Raw genomic sequence first — 16,371 nt, forward strand, 5'->3', positions numbered from 1 at the left:
AAAAAAAAGAAAAAGTGGTAGATTTGTACAATCTTTCACTTTTAAAATGTACAATCATTTCTTAATTATGCACTGGTGTCACCAAGAAGCAGTCTTAAACTCCATGATTAATGAGCAGTCAGAGTTCATGTAATCAGGAGTAATGTTGGCCGTGTTGTTCATCCCTCCCTGCCACCAGCTGCTGCAGCAAATGAGACGCTATACTCAGCACCTAAACACAACACAGCGCCCGCTCCTCACATCCGGAAAAATGCTGCACGTCAGCCCAACTGTAACATTTTCGACAAACCTCTCCCCCCTTTAACCTCCTCACCTCCCAACTCTCCGTTCTTCCCCCTGCCCGCCTGCTTGTCTGGCCCGGCCACGGCTTGGCTGAGCTGCGCAGCCTGCTCCGCCTCCAGCCCTTTCCCTCCAACGCCGTTATGGATGTCCACCGTCGGGGGGCTGCCGCACGTCTTCTGTGGCGAGAGGGGAGGGCTGTCCTTCACCTGCCCTCCTCCTCCTCCTCCTCCTCCTCCTCCTCCGCCTCCTCCTCCTCCGCCTCCCTGACGCTCCTTCAGCTTCTTCTGCAGACGCTCGTATGTTTTGCTTGTTCTGTCGTCTCTGTGAACAAACGGTGGGCGTCCGTGTGGGGAGTGAGAATCTGCAGAGACTGCGGGAACAAAAAGGCAACATTCGTGAGTTTGTGCTGACACAAAGAAGAGCAAAAAAAAACAAAACAAAACAAGTATGCTGAAAACAACAAACAGGTTACTGTGAGAGGAACATACAAATAAACAGGGCAGTGGTGAGATTGCGAAACTGAGAGACTAAACAGTTTATCTCGGGCCTGGCCTGTATAACTAGCCTGTGCAAACAAAGCGCTGAGAACAACAAATAACATCTTAATATAACAACACGGGGCCAGACGCCGACTCACCCTGCTCTGAGTAGATATGAGCTGGATGGTACTGGGAGATGTACTGAGAGTTCATGTCACCCACGCCCCCCGCCATGCCCGTGTACAGATGGTGTGGCGGGTGCGGCGGCATCATGGCAGGGTGGATGAAGGCAGGCAGGTGGGGGTGGGGCGGAGGTGGAGGGTGGTGGAGAGGGGAGTGGCCCCCTGGGTGGAACTCTGGCTGCTGAGGTAAAACCAGAACCCGCCGCACTCCGTTCTCCTCTATGATCTACAGAGGAAACAAAACGAGAGCGCAAGAAAAGCAAAAGGCATGAAAGCCGTGCCGCGTTTCGAACCAGATGCCAATCGGGGACGCTGGAGGCTGGGAAGAGTGCTGAATGAATGAATACCTGTGAAACGTATCCAGGAGGCACATAGATTGGAGGCACTGAACCATTTGGAGACATCATGGGAACCTGAGCAGGACCTGTGGAGAGGGAAGAAGACACTGGATCAAACACTTTCCCACAGGCCGAACAGATGTTTCATCTGTGGTGAATGTGTTGAGTGTTACAGCGGTGCACAGGGCTGAGAGTTCAGCCCGACTCTGGCCCTTATTCATACAGGCTCCGACCTGAGCTCAACAGCTAATACATGAGCAAATGACTCTCACACACACACACACACACCACATGACCATTTAAAAGCAACATCTGATTTTTAAAAAATGTTTTATGATAACCTGTGTGGCTCAACATAGCAGCTGTAGAAACGGTTGCAAGAGGTTTTATGTTCAATCATCATCAATTAAAAAAAACTTACTTTTCCTGTCAATTTGGTGCAGCAGTTGACTCTAAACATTAAAGTACCCAGCAGTCTTGGCGGCTGTTGCTATGGAGAAGATGTCAAAACTGTAGCAAATTGACATAAAACACCATGTGCATTGATCCAAAATAGACCCAAAATCCCAAAGGTGCTTCAGAATTATAAAACGTCTTAACTTCTTCAACCAACACCAGCTTTTCTCATAAAGTGTTTATGTACACGGGCGTTTGACATGACTTTTGACTTTTTAATCAAAGAGATTTACACCGATGAGCTACAACATTAAACCCAGTAGCCTTACTGTTTTATTGCTGTGGCTGGCTGGTGTATACCCATGCTGTGTTTTAAAGACCTTCCATCTCTGAATCATGTTGTTTTGAAACCTAATTTGTAGTTTAAATCATTTTCCACAACATTGTGGCTCCACTCAGTCAAACAAATGCACAGATCAGTCACAGCTTTAACAGCAGACACCTGTTTTGATGTTATGGCAGATCAGTGTTATTACAGTGCAGTTGCTCATCTTCTGTAACACAGTGCTGCCTGTTCAAAGACTTATTCAGTCACCGTAACCCATCTGCGCAGATCATAAATGGACTTTTACTTCTGTAAACCAAGAGAACCATAATAACTCCTCCCATTTTGCCACCTATGGCATACAGACCTTGGCAGGTTTTCACTAGAGCCACCATTAAATATTGTCTCTGCAGGGGAAAATCCCCACATCGGCTGCATTTTCAATGACTAGTCAATTTCTTTTTAATATCTGTGAGTAATAAAAAGGCAGAGAAATGGATTTTTTTTAAACACTGGCAAATGCAAGAAGACCACTTTACAAAAGTGCTGAGAAACAACAAAGTTTCCTGCGTGGCTGTGTTGGAGGGGCCAGTTCAGCGGCTTAGCTCAGCTCAGAGAAGTGACAGCTCAGCAGAAAGCGAGAGAGAGAGAGAGAGAAAGAGGGAGGGAGAGAAAGAGAGAAGGACCTCTGTGCCAAGTTTGCATATTCACACATTTCTCTTCTTACAAACTAAAAGACATAAACACTATGGCTCCGAAACCAGATGTCACGCAGGAGAGCACGGAAAGATCCACGACACACACCGACCTCCCGTCATCCTGCTGGAGGGAGAGTTTTCTGTCATTTTGTCAAGGCTGGGCGGAAGCAGAGAGAAGGTGTTCCTGAATGACCAGCCATGATGGGCCCACGTCTACAGAGTCCCCGCCTGTGTAAAGACACACTGAAACCTCCCACTTGTGACCCCCCGGCACCTCCCCGTCAGGTGCTGAAGTCCGGGCTCCACCTCTCAGTGGAGAGCGGCGGTAAGTGCGCGGTGATATATGGACGGCTGCCAGTTTGTTATGTACACTGAGCTAAAACTAAAGCGGTCTCAATTGCCCCGCATTAAATGGCACCTCTGTGAAGGCTGTAAAGCTGAGTTATTGTTGAAACAATGATCTTTCCGGAGGCTGACGTTTGTGGCGCTGTTGAACTCTATTGTGTTATACTGAAGGATCCAAATATGAAGCCCTGTCTGATATTTCATCCAGCCACACTTTTATTGAAGGTGGACAAAATATTAGAAACACCTCTCAGTGTTACACAGTCCCATTCACAACACCATAAAACATGAGCGTCAATATGATCATACAGCTGAATCAACACCTTCCTAAAACTGTTTCTTTACAACCTTCATCAGGGGAGGGTTTATTGAAGCACTGGTGGATTAGGCTGCATTGGTTCTGTCTATAATACACATACGGTACAACTGGTTTTGTAGTTTAGACCTGCACTCAAATAAACCTAGAATTCTTCATGTGCTTTAATGTTGTTGAGCACTGTGCAAAAATATTGCATAATAATGGTCCCGGTCCCAATATTGTGTTGCTATCTTGACCTACAGATCTGTAGAGCAAAAGGATGGCTTTTCATTCTTAGCAGAGGCATTATCTGTGGATGTCTTGTGTAATGTAAGAGTATCAGTGGTTTGAAGATTTCTTCCACTATGACACTGCTGTTCTGGCTTTCAGCAAACACGTTGTTTTCTGATCTGTTTGCCTACAAGATTCTCATCAGACATGTTTTAAACTAACATTAAACATCTTGCTACGATTAATATTCTGTTCAAAATCGTTTTCCCACATAAAAAAGGTGAAAAAGATGAAAACTGTGGCTGGAACCACATCTGCTCCTACTTCCTTATCGAGAAATCTCAATGAGAATCCAAGCTCACCCCCAACCGCCCATTGCGCAAGTGAAAGACTAAAGAGTATCAAGACAGTAAGCAGAGGAAACAGTGGTATTGTGCGTTATTGTGAAGGAGATACACAAAATACAGTAATATTTGTCTCTCAAAAGCAATTATTCAAGCTGCTGCAGGTATCCCAACCACACTGTTGCTCCCATTAATGAGCTAAATAGCCATAATTTATTATTTACTAGATTCATGGTTGGGTGGTTTCCATTAGACATGTGCAAATTAGTTTGACAGAGATGAGCTGAAGTAAACAGAGATGAAACGTTTCACTCGATGTGCTCTCACTGGTATGTAAATGTATTTGCAATAGCATCAATCTAGTAAAAATCAATTTGCCTCTGAAATAAATTTGTTACCAGGGTCAGGTTGACACCAGATAAGGTTAGATATTAAAACTGGATCAATATGTAACACTTAAAAACAATGTGCACATTAGCCAAACCTATTTGTCAAAAACTGCCATCACAGCACTCCAGATACTATCTACTGCAGACTGGAAGAGATACACTCTTCTTCAAACTTACTAATTGTTACAATCGAATGCCAGACAGGCCTCCACAATTTATGACTTTCCGTTGGTGTAAAAATCATTGGGAACATACTGCTCTGGTCTACCTGCTAATAAACTTCACTGGACAAGACGGATAGCAGGTAGGCCTCATATAATGAAAGCAAAAGGGCAAAGAGCCAAGTTGTGAGTTTCCCCACCTGTCTGTCCTCATGCACCCTGTGTACGAGGACAAAAACCCTGAATCCAGAGAGCATGGGAAAGCTCAGGCTGAATGAAGGCAGCCACCTTGGCTCAGCCCCCATTGATTTCAGATTATAGTATCATTTGAGTGGGAGTTCAAAGTGTGCGATGTTAACTCCACTCACTTTTAAGACTGACAGATGAATTATTTTGTGTTTGATGCCAGGCGCTGCCGTGCACCTGCGTGGTGACTGATGAAGGCAGCTCCGGTGGTTGCCGCTGATGCCGACTAACAGGAAATCTAATGAATCACATTAGCTGTCTATGCGCCATTGTTTGTCCATTTAGATTGAAAGGCTTTGTGTGTACCGACTTTGGGAGAGGACGGGCAGAAAGCACAGGGCGAGGGAGGTAGGGATGAGGGAGCCACACACACATCTTAAGGAGTGAGAAAGAGAGAGAACAAGCGAGAGTGAGAGAGGAGAGGGGGGGACACCCACTCTTTTACATCAGACTGACGCATGAGCGCTGACAGAGATCAGATAGAAAAGGCCACATCCCCCATCCCCTCCCCCCCCCAGAGTCAACCGGAGCATTGGTTGTGCTGACGTGGCTGTGGAGTGCCAGCCTTCCAGGGGAGAGGAAGCAAGCCACGGGAAAAACATCAGTCCTCCTCCTCCTCCTCCACAAAACGGCAGGCTGCTACCGGGCCAAGAATAGCCGCAAACAAGCTGCCCATTCTGGCTGTGTAAACAGGGGCTCGGCAACACTTTGGGAGCACCATCATCTCCTGTCAACATCACATAACCCGTATTCACCTCCCTGCTTCCTGTGGCAGGCCGACAGGATCTTAACCGGTGAGGCTGCTTCTGAGTCACGAGGGGAAGGAGAAAAGTGGGGGTTGGGGGGGCTAAAGGTTGCGGCAGAGAGACGAGGATAACTATTATAGTTGCATGAAAGCGGAGGGAGAGACGTATCAAAGGCCAGACACATGTCAACACACATACATACACAGATGTGCAAAAGGGGTGGTAAAGGCCACTTTGAACACCCACCTGCTTCCTCTGAGAAAGGATCGAGATCATAACAAAGAAACCTCAAGTGGGACTTCACACGGGTCTTCTGAGGCTCGCTGCAAACAGAGGAAACTTGGCAGACGTGGCTCTAAAATAACGGCAACGATCCAAGCAAACTGTCAGGTTTAATCGGATGTACAAATGAACCCTCAATTAGATCCGGAGAATAAAAAGAAGCAGAGACAATGAGCGAGATTGAGGCTGGCTGGGTGTGTAAAGCATGGGTGTAAAAAAAATAAATAATTAAAAACAGAGACAGGCAACACAGTTGGAGAGTTGGAGAGGGCAAGAGCAAGACAGGTAGAACGAGAGACAGCGTGATGGTTTCATGTGGGAGCTCTCAATAAGCTCTCAACGGCAGCATGATTAACTGTGAGCCTATGAAGATGGAGCGGACTTGATTATTAATCACAGCTAATAAATTGTCTTCCTCCACAAATAAAGAGGATGGGTAAGGGAAGGCAGGCAGATTAACTGACAGAAGTTAATAATTACAACCAAGCAAAAGGGAAAGAGGCGAAACGCTGAACCGTCAATAGAAACAAAACAAAAAAAACACTACTTGCAAATTAAACCTTTATTTTTTAGTGATGACACCTTGGCAAGCGGTTCCCTTTTTGCATGGCATGGCACATTTTCCAGTACGCAGGAAAGATCTTCCATCAATTAAGAGGGTGGTAATTTGCAGTGATTTGCAATTAGTAGATTACGGAACCAGGGCCAGGCTGCCACTCCACAAACATGCCTGTTAGCATCCAAACATCATCACCCTTCCAGGCAGATGGAGGAGGGGAGGCAAGAGGGGAGAAAAGAGGGAAAAGGGCAATGTCTGCTTGATCAGTGTGCAGACCAGAGCCACAGGGAGGAAGTTGTACAGTAAACAATGGAACCATTTAATTAGGACAGCTATTTCTTTTCCCCGGCAAATTTCTGATACTTCAAGACATCCGCAACCGCACCAGAGTGACGTTTACAGGAGGGGATTAGTAACCTTCATGCCTGCGCTTATTACAGAACATCACACACTACTGCTGCTGCTGCTGCTCTCACCCAGACAAACCCCGAGCAAAAGAAGGGCCGTGACCACACAGACCTGATTTTTTTTTTCTTCCCAGTAATGAATTATTTGGCTCTGTTCAGGAAATGATGATCCCACTCTAAAAACCACTGTCTCCTCCTGTAACAGGACGCTACTTTAACAAAGACAGAAACAGCTGAGTGGACATGAAATCACCCTTCCCTGAACACGCTACCCCTGACTGAACTCAGAAAAAAAAAGAAAAACAAAACACATACACACACACACAAAAAAAACAAAAACAAAACAAGACAAAAGGTTTGTTGGAACACCCCCTCCCTCTCATCATCTTCTATCTTCCTCTGTAGCCTTTCTCCCTCTCGCTCTGTATCAACGCAGCGAAGGGAATATGACTCACAAGCTCAGTCATTCTCGGAGCTACTCACTGCATAAGCTGTGAATGAACCGTCCACGCTCGCATGTTTGTGTACATGTCCTGGCAGTCGGGTGGGGGGAGGGGTGGAGCTGTGAGAGTACAAAAATAACGTGCTAATGTGGCTAATGTGTCTTGCTGTTTGCGGCCCGCTTATGCGAGCCATATGGGATGGGTTTCGTTTGGGAGAAGGTGCTGTACAACTGCACAACAACAGAGCACATGGTTCGAATTTGAATGATCACATGAGCACATGCAATCACAAGCACGTGTTATCTTATATGCTGTATTCCCAGTTAAAATAATGGAAGCACAAGGACTGTGTCACTAGTCCCCTGATGCGAGCCTATGATGGCTGCCCACTCACCAGCCACTATCAGTGTAGGTTCGAGAGTTGAAAAATAGTCCAGTTGACTTCAACTTTCGCACAGGGTCCTACGACAGTGCAGGAAATGAGAATGAGGGGGAGGGACAGAGCATCAAAGTAGATAATGAGTGACAGGATGAATAGGAAGGATGTGGTTTAGCATAGATGATCTAATAATGCATTTCCTTTTAACACTTAAGCTATAAATAAAATGGACGTTAAGCAAACATTCCTGTCTGGATTTTTCTCTTTCAGAGTTCAACCCCAAGGTGAGCGGAAAATCAAATGTTTAAAAATCATATACCCAATGTGCCTGATGCATTCTGGTACGTAAATGTCTCAGTTAATGGTGATTCTACATCTTACATGTATTTCATCCCCACCACTGGTTACAAAACACTCATCTAGATTTTTCCAGCAACTTTACTTTGTGAAGCTATTTCTAACGCAGCACAATCCACATGATTTACTTCCAAAGGTGGGAGCACACTCCGGTATAACTGTTTGGGTGGGCGCCTGAGTCCAGTCCATTTCTGTGACTTTCCAAAACCGACAATCCCACCCACTTCACAGTGAGACTGGCCAGCTGCGTGGAAGCGAGACTGAACTTAAAACTTAAAAATGTATTAAAAACAATTTGTGGCACTTTTCACATGTAAAAGTCTGTAAATGTGGTCCGCCCATATTTATACCATATTGCGTCTCCAACCTTTCTATGGGAGCCAATTGTGAATATCAGGTATAAACATTTTTGCCTTCCAGCATCAGAGTCAGACTTCTTTCTGAAGCCCTTCAGTTGGATGATAACCACTTGCACCGTTTCCACTCAGCCGACTGAGAGTCTACTAAAACTAAATTCCAGGGGAATTTCTCTCAGACTATACTAGTGTATTAACAATACAAACACCTCCTCACTACGGTGTCAGATCAGATGTTCAACAGTGCACATCCTGGCTGCTCAGTTTCAGGCACAGGGGACGTGACAGCCTCAAGTCCCTCTGATAGAAGATAGACTCATCCGCAGCTCCCATCAGAAATGACGCCAGGCGATCCACAGCTACAGCATCAGAGATAAGAGACAAGTAGAACCAACTGGGCCAACTGACCTACCAGTGTCACACAGAGAATAAAAGGCAGGGAACAATGGCAACATGGCTACAAACTGAGCCTGGTGTATACACAAACGCACAAAAACAAACACACACACACACACTCCCTCTCTGTCTTTAGCTCCCTGTTGAGATACCAGCATGGCTGTCTTGGCGGCTTTTGTGGGAGCAGGCACATCTCTATCAGGCTGAACTGGACGGTGCTTCCAGCCATCAACCAGAGGCTGGATCATCCGAAGTGATGTGAATCACTGACAGACTAATTCAGCTAAAGAAGTGGATCTAATCAAACCAATGGTCCTGATGCTGACTTGCATCATCAGTCACATGGGCTATCGCTCGGTGGTGGAACGTACAGCTTTCAAATCTACAGCGTGAAAGGCTGATGCTGGAATGTCTACAGGCTCTGGTTATCGCCATGATGGTATGTCCATTCACTTACAGAACTGCCCTCATGGCGAGGATGTCAGAGAACGCTGAATGGCCACGCTAATTACCTGCCCTCCGAGGCAGATATCAAAGACGACAAACGCCTTCTATAAACTGCATTTTACAAGAATGTCTGTTTGTATTAAAGAGACTGTCACGCACTGACACGTAGCAATTACGCACATCCAGCTGCTAAAAATACATGATTGAATACACAAATTGTTGTGGGATGGAGAAAAAAACCCATGTAAACCAGATCATCCTGGCTTTGTGTGTCAGTCGGTCCCTGTCCAGGGTTAGAGGTGACAGCACGCATATGCAGAACAGACACTTAAGAGAACAGGGATAGTCAGTTGTTGTGAGCACACAACAAATCAAACCAACCAACCACATGCGCATACATGCACACACACACACACCACACACTCTTCCTCCTCCCTCCTTGCACCGCAAGCGGTGAGTCATCCCTCTATTCACGTCACAGAGAGATGAGCGCACCCTGTGACAGGCCAGTTAGTAGCAGTCACACTGATCTATGTGGCACCTCTCAGCTCTTTGTTTCTCCTCTGATGGAGAGACTATGTATGCTCGCTCCCTATTAGGGAGGTTTACTCAGCTCATAATGGGGGGCCGGTGTGGGAGCTCAGACAGGAGTAGGGAGAAGAGCCTGAACTGTATGATGTTTCCAGCTTTTTTCCCCTTTGTCATTTAAACCTAGATGCCTGACGCCTATTGTCCGATTGTTATTCATATACGTCACAAGGAAAAGGGAAAGGTTACAAACAAGAAATACCAGTGACAGTAACAGTGAGACACTGAGCACAGGTCTAAACATAGGTCAGGAGATTTATGCTACAATGTGGAGTGGCTGCTTTCTGTGACAAATGAGAAATGCTCATTTGCAAACATTATCACGCCAACATCTTTTATTTTTCTTTGTCAAATTTAATTGAAAATTCAAGAGAGGAAAGAAAAAGAAGAAGAAGAAGAAGAAGAAAAAAAAAAAGAAGACAGCAGCAGTGAGCTCACAGAAATGTCAATACACGGAGGGGTGTCCAAGGAGCGAGCCAAAACAAAGCAAATCATTTTGAGATCAATGTTTTCCCCTGGGCAACTGCATTTTATCATAATCGTTTACAATTACGAGCTCGCAGCTCTGCCTCCTACAACTACTCCAGCTGTCTTGCGTTCACAATGTCAGCGACGTGTTGGAGCCAGACTTCATTGTTGCTGTCACAAAGCCAACGCAATTGCAAACAACTGAGGAAAGGGAAATGACAAGCCATCGGGACAAATAAGAATGTGTAACACATCCTACTCCAACAGCGCCGTTCTGCCCCAACTCCTCTACCAACACACTGTGATTACACCATATGTTTATGTTACATCATGACAGTCAATTGGTGCATAATTCGTTTTATCAGCTGTCAAATTAGGCAGGAATTATTGAACAGTGGAGTATGACAGTATGGAAAAGAGATGTAACAGTGACACGTTCTGTTTCTTCGGAAGTGTCGAGACAGAAAAAAGAAAAAACTTTGTTGCTGATGGTAACATGGTACATTCAGGTCTAGCAACAGGTTGTCTGTCTGTTGCTGTCCTCTGAATGCATCAGCCACATCTGATGCTGTTAAAACCTGCAGTGTATTGATGCACTTGTGACACATTGTTTCTATCCTCACTACTCTCTATGGGCAAAATGCAATTATGTCACTAAACAACCAGGAAGCTATGAGACCATCCTGTTGTCATTTCTGTCAAATAGTGATGGGATGTCCAGCTCTTTTCAAAGATCCGGCTCTTTTGACTCAGCTCCCTCAGAAGCTCCCAAATGGCTCTTCATTTTAGTATCACTCAGAGCCTTCTATTTTAGCCTAATTTAGCAATTATGAATGATTTGTGTGTTGCTAAGCATTTTCTTTAATTCAGTTTTTTCATAAAAGGCTTATTTTTATGCATTTCTGCACTCTCTCCATCTGTACAGACGGGTGGGCAGTTCTTAGATGTCTGTGCAGGACAGGTTTGTTGTTGACCCTGCTCTGATGGATATTTTCATTTTACAAATTCTGCGCTCAGCTTTAAAGTCTCCAATATCATTGAAATGCAGCCAGATGCTGCTCCTTTTTCCGACTTGCTTGCATTTAATATCGGCTCCCCTGTCTCTCTCTGTCACTTTGTGTACCTGCGTCTGCCCCCTTCCTTCCTTGGCATAATGGTATGATCCTAGTCTGTCCTCACATGTGATTGCCTGCATGGGATGCCCAAAATAAAGGCCCGCCCCTGCTGGCATGGATTCTCACTCAGCAAAGTTGAAGATTCGGCTCTTGGAGCAGGCTCATTTGCCAACAACAACACATCTCTACTGTAAAACTACGTCGATGAGGCGTCCTGGCCAACCCCCTTTCCTATTTTACTGCACTCACTGAAAAAAGCTGAATGAACCTGGCTGACAGAAATAAATGTCTCGCTTTGTCCATCAAATTATCTGATTATTTGCATAAGTTTCCTGTTCTCTGCGAGAACCATCAGCAGGCTCATGGTTCGATGAGTTGATTTTTGTGAAGCTGTCAGTAACTCCAGCTCAAAAAAATTCAACAAATTTGAATGTTTTGCCTTTTACAGCTGTTTAACTTTTGAAGAGAAAAAATTGCATGGTCATGTAATCAGCCAAACAGAAATGCAAAGTAAAACCCTCTCCTCCCTCCATTTTCGTACAGATCTTCGTACAGAAATTATCTGACCAAAGGTTTTGTTAAAGCAATACTAAAGAACTTTCAAAATAGAAGCTCTGTGTGTTGCAAACGGCTGTCAGATGCTGGAGCCGTGACACAGCGCAGCGCAGCCGCAGCCAGTGGAAGCACACACATTGACTAGAATAGAAACGTATCGGCTCCGCCGCCATGCCGGAGCGGAGCCTCAGCCGTTCCGCATCCATGGAATTTGCCTGTTACTCCCCCTCTTTTGTTTTTTAGTCTCCTCAGACATAACTTTTTAATTTCTTTGGTTTTCTTGCTGCTTCTGTCATGATAGCAGTCCCACACAGGCGTTCGCCTCGACTTCCGTGTTTTTAATGAATGGGGAAAGGGGGAAGTGACATATACTTTAAAGCAGTCAGCACATTTGTAGTTCTTTGTGTGGAGGGGTTCCTACCAACCACCTCGAAGCTGCTTAGTGCCAGTGAAGGCGATACAGACCCCCTCAGGCCATGACAGAGGTGTCATTCAACCTGTTCTAAATCGATGTACCATCACAAAAGTTCTGAAAATATTATATGAAGGTTGAAAAGTTACTTACTAGTGTTGATTTAACATCTGTAATTCAAGTCTTTCTCTCACACGTGTGAAGAGATGCTTAATGTTTTTCATAACAGTACAATAATTTAATGCACTGGAAATCAGTTTGATAACCTTTTTATGTGAGTTTGCATATTTCCTTATTTGCATAATATTACTGTGATATACATCAGCATTAGGAAAATGTCATTCATGTTGTGATATTTATTTAAACTACATCACCCAGCTCTACATAATTTTCATATTTGCTGTATTAATTAATTTAGACAAGTCTCATAGTCTGGGTACCAGTGGAACATTTGAAATAAGCCACATTACATTACTGGAGATTTTCAGCAGCCCTAAAAAGAGTGTATCCAAAGGGGCATTTATCTGGACGTCACAATGACTTGAAATACACACACAGCAAAAATATGTCCATGTCTGCTCTCACCAAGGAGCTTTGAATATATTGTTATTCATTTAACCGTCTCCATGTTTAGGAGATGTCCTTGCATGAACCTGGATGAACCACTCTCATTCATCTTGTTGCTGTTGGGATTACATTTCTAGGCCATATGTTTAAATATGGCTTAGCTGTATAAACACATGTGTTCACAGCAGACTGACTGAGCGCCTGTTTAAGTCTTTATCCATACACAATATACAGTATGTATTGTTATACTCATCTTCTCATTTTACAACTGGATAAACAGACAACATGCATTCAGAAACCACAGCCACACTGAAAAGTTCAACATGAGCAGCTCTCACCTGTGATACACTGAAACTGACCATCCTCTCGTCGAATAGTGAAGGCCTCACCTGGGTTTACCTGCACCAGGATTACCTGTGGAGAAAAGAAGAGACAATTCAATTTGACTGCCCACTTAAATTTCACATTTGACCCGCAGCAACTATAGCTCATTAAAACTGAAGCTCTGGGACTGTACAAACTCAAGATCTGGGAAGTCTTGTGTACATTTTCCTCCACTTATTTTTTTATTACTTCAACTTATTCATTAACACTCCCTCGAAAAATACAATGGTCTTAACAGTTGTAGTGTTTGGTGTTGCGCTGATGGTGTTTGGCGTGTGTACACTGAAAAGGCAGTCGCATGAAAATCAGGAAGGAAATGTGGGAAATATTTAAAGCCCGTCTCCCATTGAGATCATTTCTGCAAAGCCTGAAATGCAGGTGACACTGGCAAAGGCAGGTAACTATACCTCGTGTGCAGCAAACAAAACCTCATCACCCTTAACTTTCATACTCATTGTTTTCTGGACAAAAATCCATCAACAGTAATTAACTGAGAGTAAAAGACTGGGAGGGTGAGGCGGAGATGCTGGCAAGCCTTTCTCCAGTGATGACTGTGGTCTTCAGGTTAGCCCAGGGGATAAACAAGTATTAAATTGCAAAGAAAAAAAAACGTTTTTTCCAACAGATTAATTTTTTCATATCGCAGCCAAAATGTAAAGAGCAACAACCACTACCATATCAGGGTAATTGAATCCAAGGATTGTGGAGTATACATGTGTGAGAGGGAGTGTTTAGTGTAACACACGCACACCACAAGCTCTTATTCTGCTCAGATCTTATCAACTCTCACCATCAATTGCAAGCAAAAACAATCACAACTGGTTGTCAAGAGGACATACAGTAGCAAAACACAATTTCAATTTGACAGTGAACATATATTATCAGTTCCTGTTGGTGGAAAAATAAAAACCCTCGAAAACTGAAACGTATTAAATTATGGTCTGGTTGTCTTCCATGACAATAAACTATGAACAGCTGCACATAATCTGATGAAGTGGTTTCGATTTTAACTTGGCCTTTACTGTCAAAGTCTGTATTAATGCAACGGTTATTTATCTCTTTTCCAAAAGAGGTAATTTAAAGAAATTAGTAAGTGAAGTCAGAAAAGTAAATATATATTACATAGACTTACAAACACATGTATGTTGTTCAACAGATCATGTTGCTGGTGAAATGAGTAAAAAAAAATTCAATCTTTTCTTAAATATCTATTAATTACCTATTGAATGAATAAATATATCTATATTCACTGTATTGATCGTGTCAGTATCTCAAACTAAAAACTGACAGAGTCATGATTAATAATTGAACCTGTTTGTTAAGTGAAGAAACTTCTGTCCTCCAATTTAGTTATTAGGCTTCACATGAATGTTTTAAGCTTTAACTATTGAACTTCCACTATTTTTATCTTGCACCACAGACTTCACCATGACTGATGGAAATATCAGGTGGACAATGCTACCCTGTACTGACTCATGCTTTTTGTGTTTCATTGCAACAGGCGTGAGCATCTCAACTGATGAAGAAGCCTCAGAAAAAACGAGTCCATTTTCTTTTCCAAGAAACAAACTTTTTAAAATGTATGTTAACATCTCCTGATAACTACAAAGTAAATACAAAACATTATTAACAGAACCGACCACAATCATTTTCCTTTTCCATTCACTTGATCAACAGGTCAGATTCTGTTAGTAACAATGAAGACAGCCTGAAGCTTCACCCCCCTTCATTCTCTGAACCTTATCCTTATTAAAGCCACAACAACACAAGCACACGCACACGGGTTTTTGTTGCCCAGCACCGCTAGTTACCTCACTCTTGTGGAAGTCGCTGCCATAGAATCTACACTCCCCTGGCAAAGGGCTTTGGCTACGGTTCTCTTCCATCACAGAAATCATCAGCACCTCCATCTCTGACACTGCTCCCATTCATGTGCTCAGCGGGGAGAGGAAAGAGCCCTTTGACTGCCACACACAGACGCTCATATGTTCATACACACACCCACACAAGCAGCGTCAGCGGCAAGTGTGGATCGTTGTGGTGGTGGTGGGGTGTTGGTGTTGGTGAGGAGTGGAAGACTAGGGAGGAGAGGCAGGGAGGGAGGCAGGGAGGGAGGGAGGGTGCAGGGGCAAAGGGAGGTCTGACTGAATCAAAGTCTAGGCACTTCACAGTGTGGTGGATGTATATGTTTGTTGTCCAGCCCCCTTCTGTGTGAAGAAAAGAGCCCTCCGAGGATGATTTCTCTCTTGTTTTTTCTTCCCTATTTTATCTTTACACTGGAAGTCACATTTGAAATCTACACCATGACATTTGCTAGCCTACATGTTAATGAAATCAGAAAAAGAAAGGAAATCTCTCTGGCAAAGGATCTGACTGCTACTTACTGTTGCCCGCATTGCTTTTTCTCATTCAGGCGTCGCTATTCACGCAGTCACAGAGAAAGGAGAGAAAAAAAAAAAAAGATGCTCAAGGGTCTAACACCAGACCCTCCACCACTTCACCCAACCCTCATGAGAAAATCACATGACCCGCAACGCTAACACATCTGGCTGATCTGATCCTTTTACACCCTCTACTTCCATCCAACTCCTCGCACAAAAAAAATCCAGGAGGAAGCTGGCAGGGGGGGGAGGTGGTGGCGGTGGGGGGGAGAGGTGGAGTGCAGCGGGAGCTATGCAAGCAGATGGGGGCTGAGCCTCTTTTTTGCGCTGGATGGAGCCTTCACAGAAAGTGCGGCGGCGTGAATCTCATGTTTGCTTCGCCTGCTCCAGCCCTCATCTGCTCTCTGCAGCAGACGGCTCCTTCGCTCTCTCCTCTGGCTCCGGCGCAGCCTCCCTACTGTCAGTATCCAGAGCAACCCTCCTCAACAAATAAGCCACGGTGATGTCCGCGCCAAAGCCTCAGAGGAGCGACTGAAACCTTATCAGCGGTGGCCACTCAGGAGACGGACGAGCCCGAGGAAAACGAGAGCAAAAAAAAAAAAAAAAGAAAACGAGAAAAGGGACTTTGGGTGATGCCTCAGTTTTTTTGTTATTCAGCTTCCTCCTTGTCTCTGTCACTGACTGTGTGCCGGCTCAGTTAACGCCTACTGTGCCTCCTTAACGTGGTTCATTTCAAGAGCATTCCATCAGGGTGTGATCATGGCACAGCTGAGCCGGCGAGGGTATAAGGGTTCCACGGCGTGGGGAGTCCTTTG

At 44.4% G+C, this 16,371-nt stretch overlaps 1 protein-coding gene across 3 annotated transcripts in view; it reads right to left on the reverse strand.

Moving 5' to 3' along the window:
- The window catches only part of fndc3a (fibronectin type III domain containing 3A), a 51,603-nt gene that overhangs the window by 20,064 nt on the left and 15,168 nt on the right, over nucleotides 1-16,371 (reverse strand). Inside the window, exons 1-5 of one of the 3 annotated variants that reach the window (XM_083985283.1) lie at nucleotides 15,560-15,744; nucleotides 13,130-13,205; nucleotides 1,291-1,367; nucleotides 920-1,169; nucleotides 314-652 (exon numbers count right to left, since the gene is read on the reverse strand). In XM_083985283.1, the coding sequence (XP_083841409.1) occupies nucleotides 314-652; nucleotides 920-1,169; nucleotides 1,291-1,367; nucleotides 13,130-13,205; nucleotides 15,560-15,571 (754 nt within the window). In that variant the 5' untranslated portion in view covers nucleotides 15,572-15,744. Of the gene's footprint in view, nucleotides 1-313; nucleotides 653-919; nucleotides 1,170-1,290; nucleotides 1,368-2,729; nucleotides 2,845-13,129; nucleotides 13,206-15,559; nucleotides 15,745-16,371 lie in introns of those variants that run through there. The other 2 variants (XM_083985282.1, XM_083985284.1) reach the window with 2 other exon arrangements.

The sequence above is a fragment of the Trachurus trachurus genome, assembly GCF_905171665.1.
Source record: "Trachurus trachurus genome assembly, chromosome: 13".
Classification (NCBI taxonomy): Eukaryota; Metazoa; Chordata; class Actinopteri; order Carangiformes; family Carangidae; genus Trachurus; species Trachurus trachurus.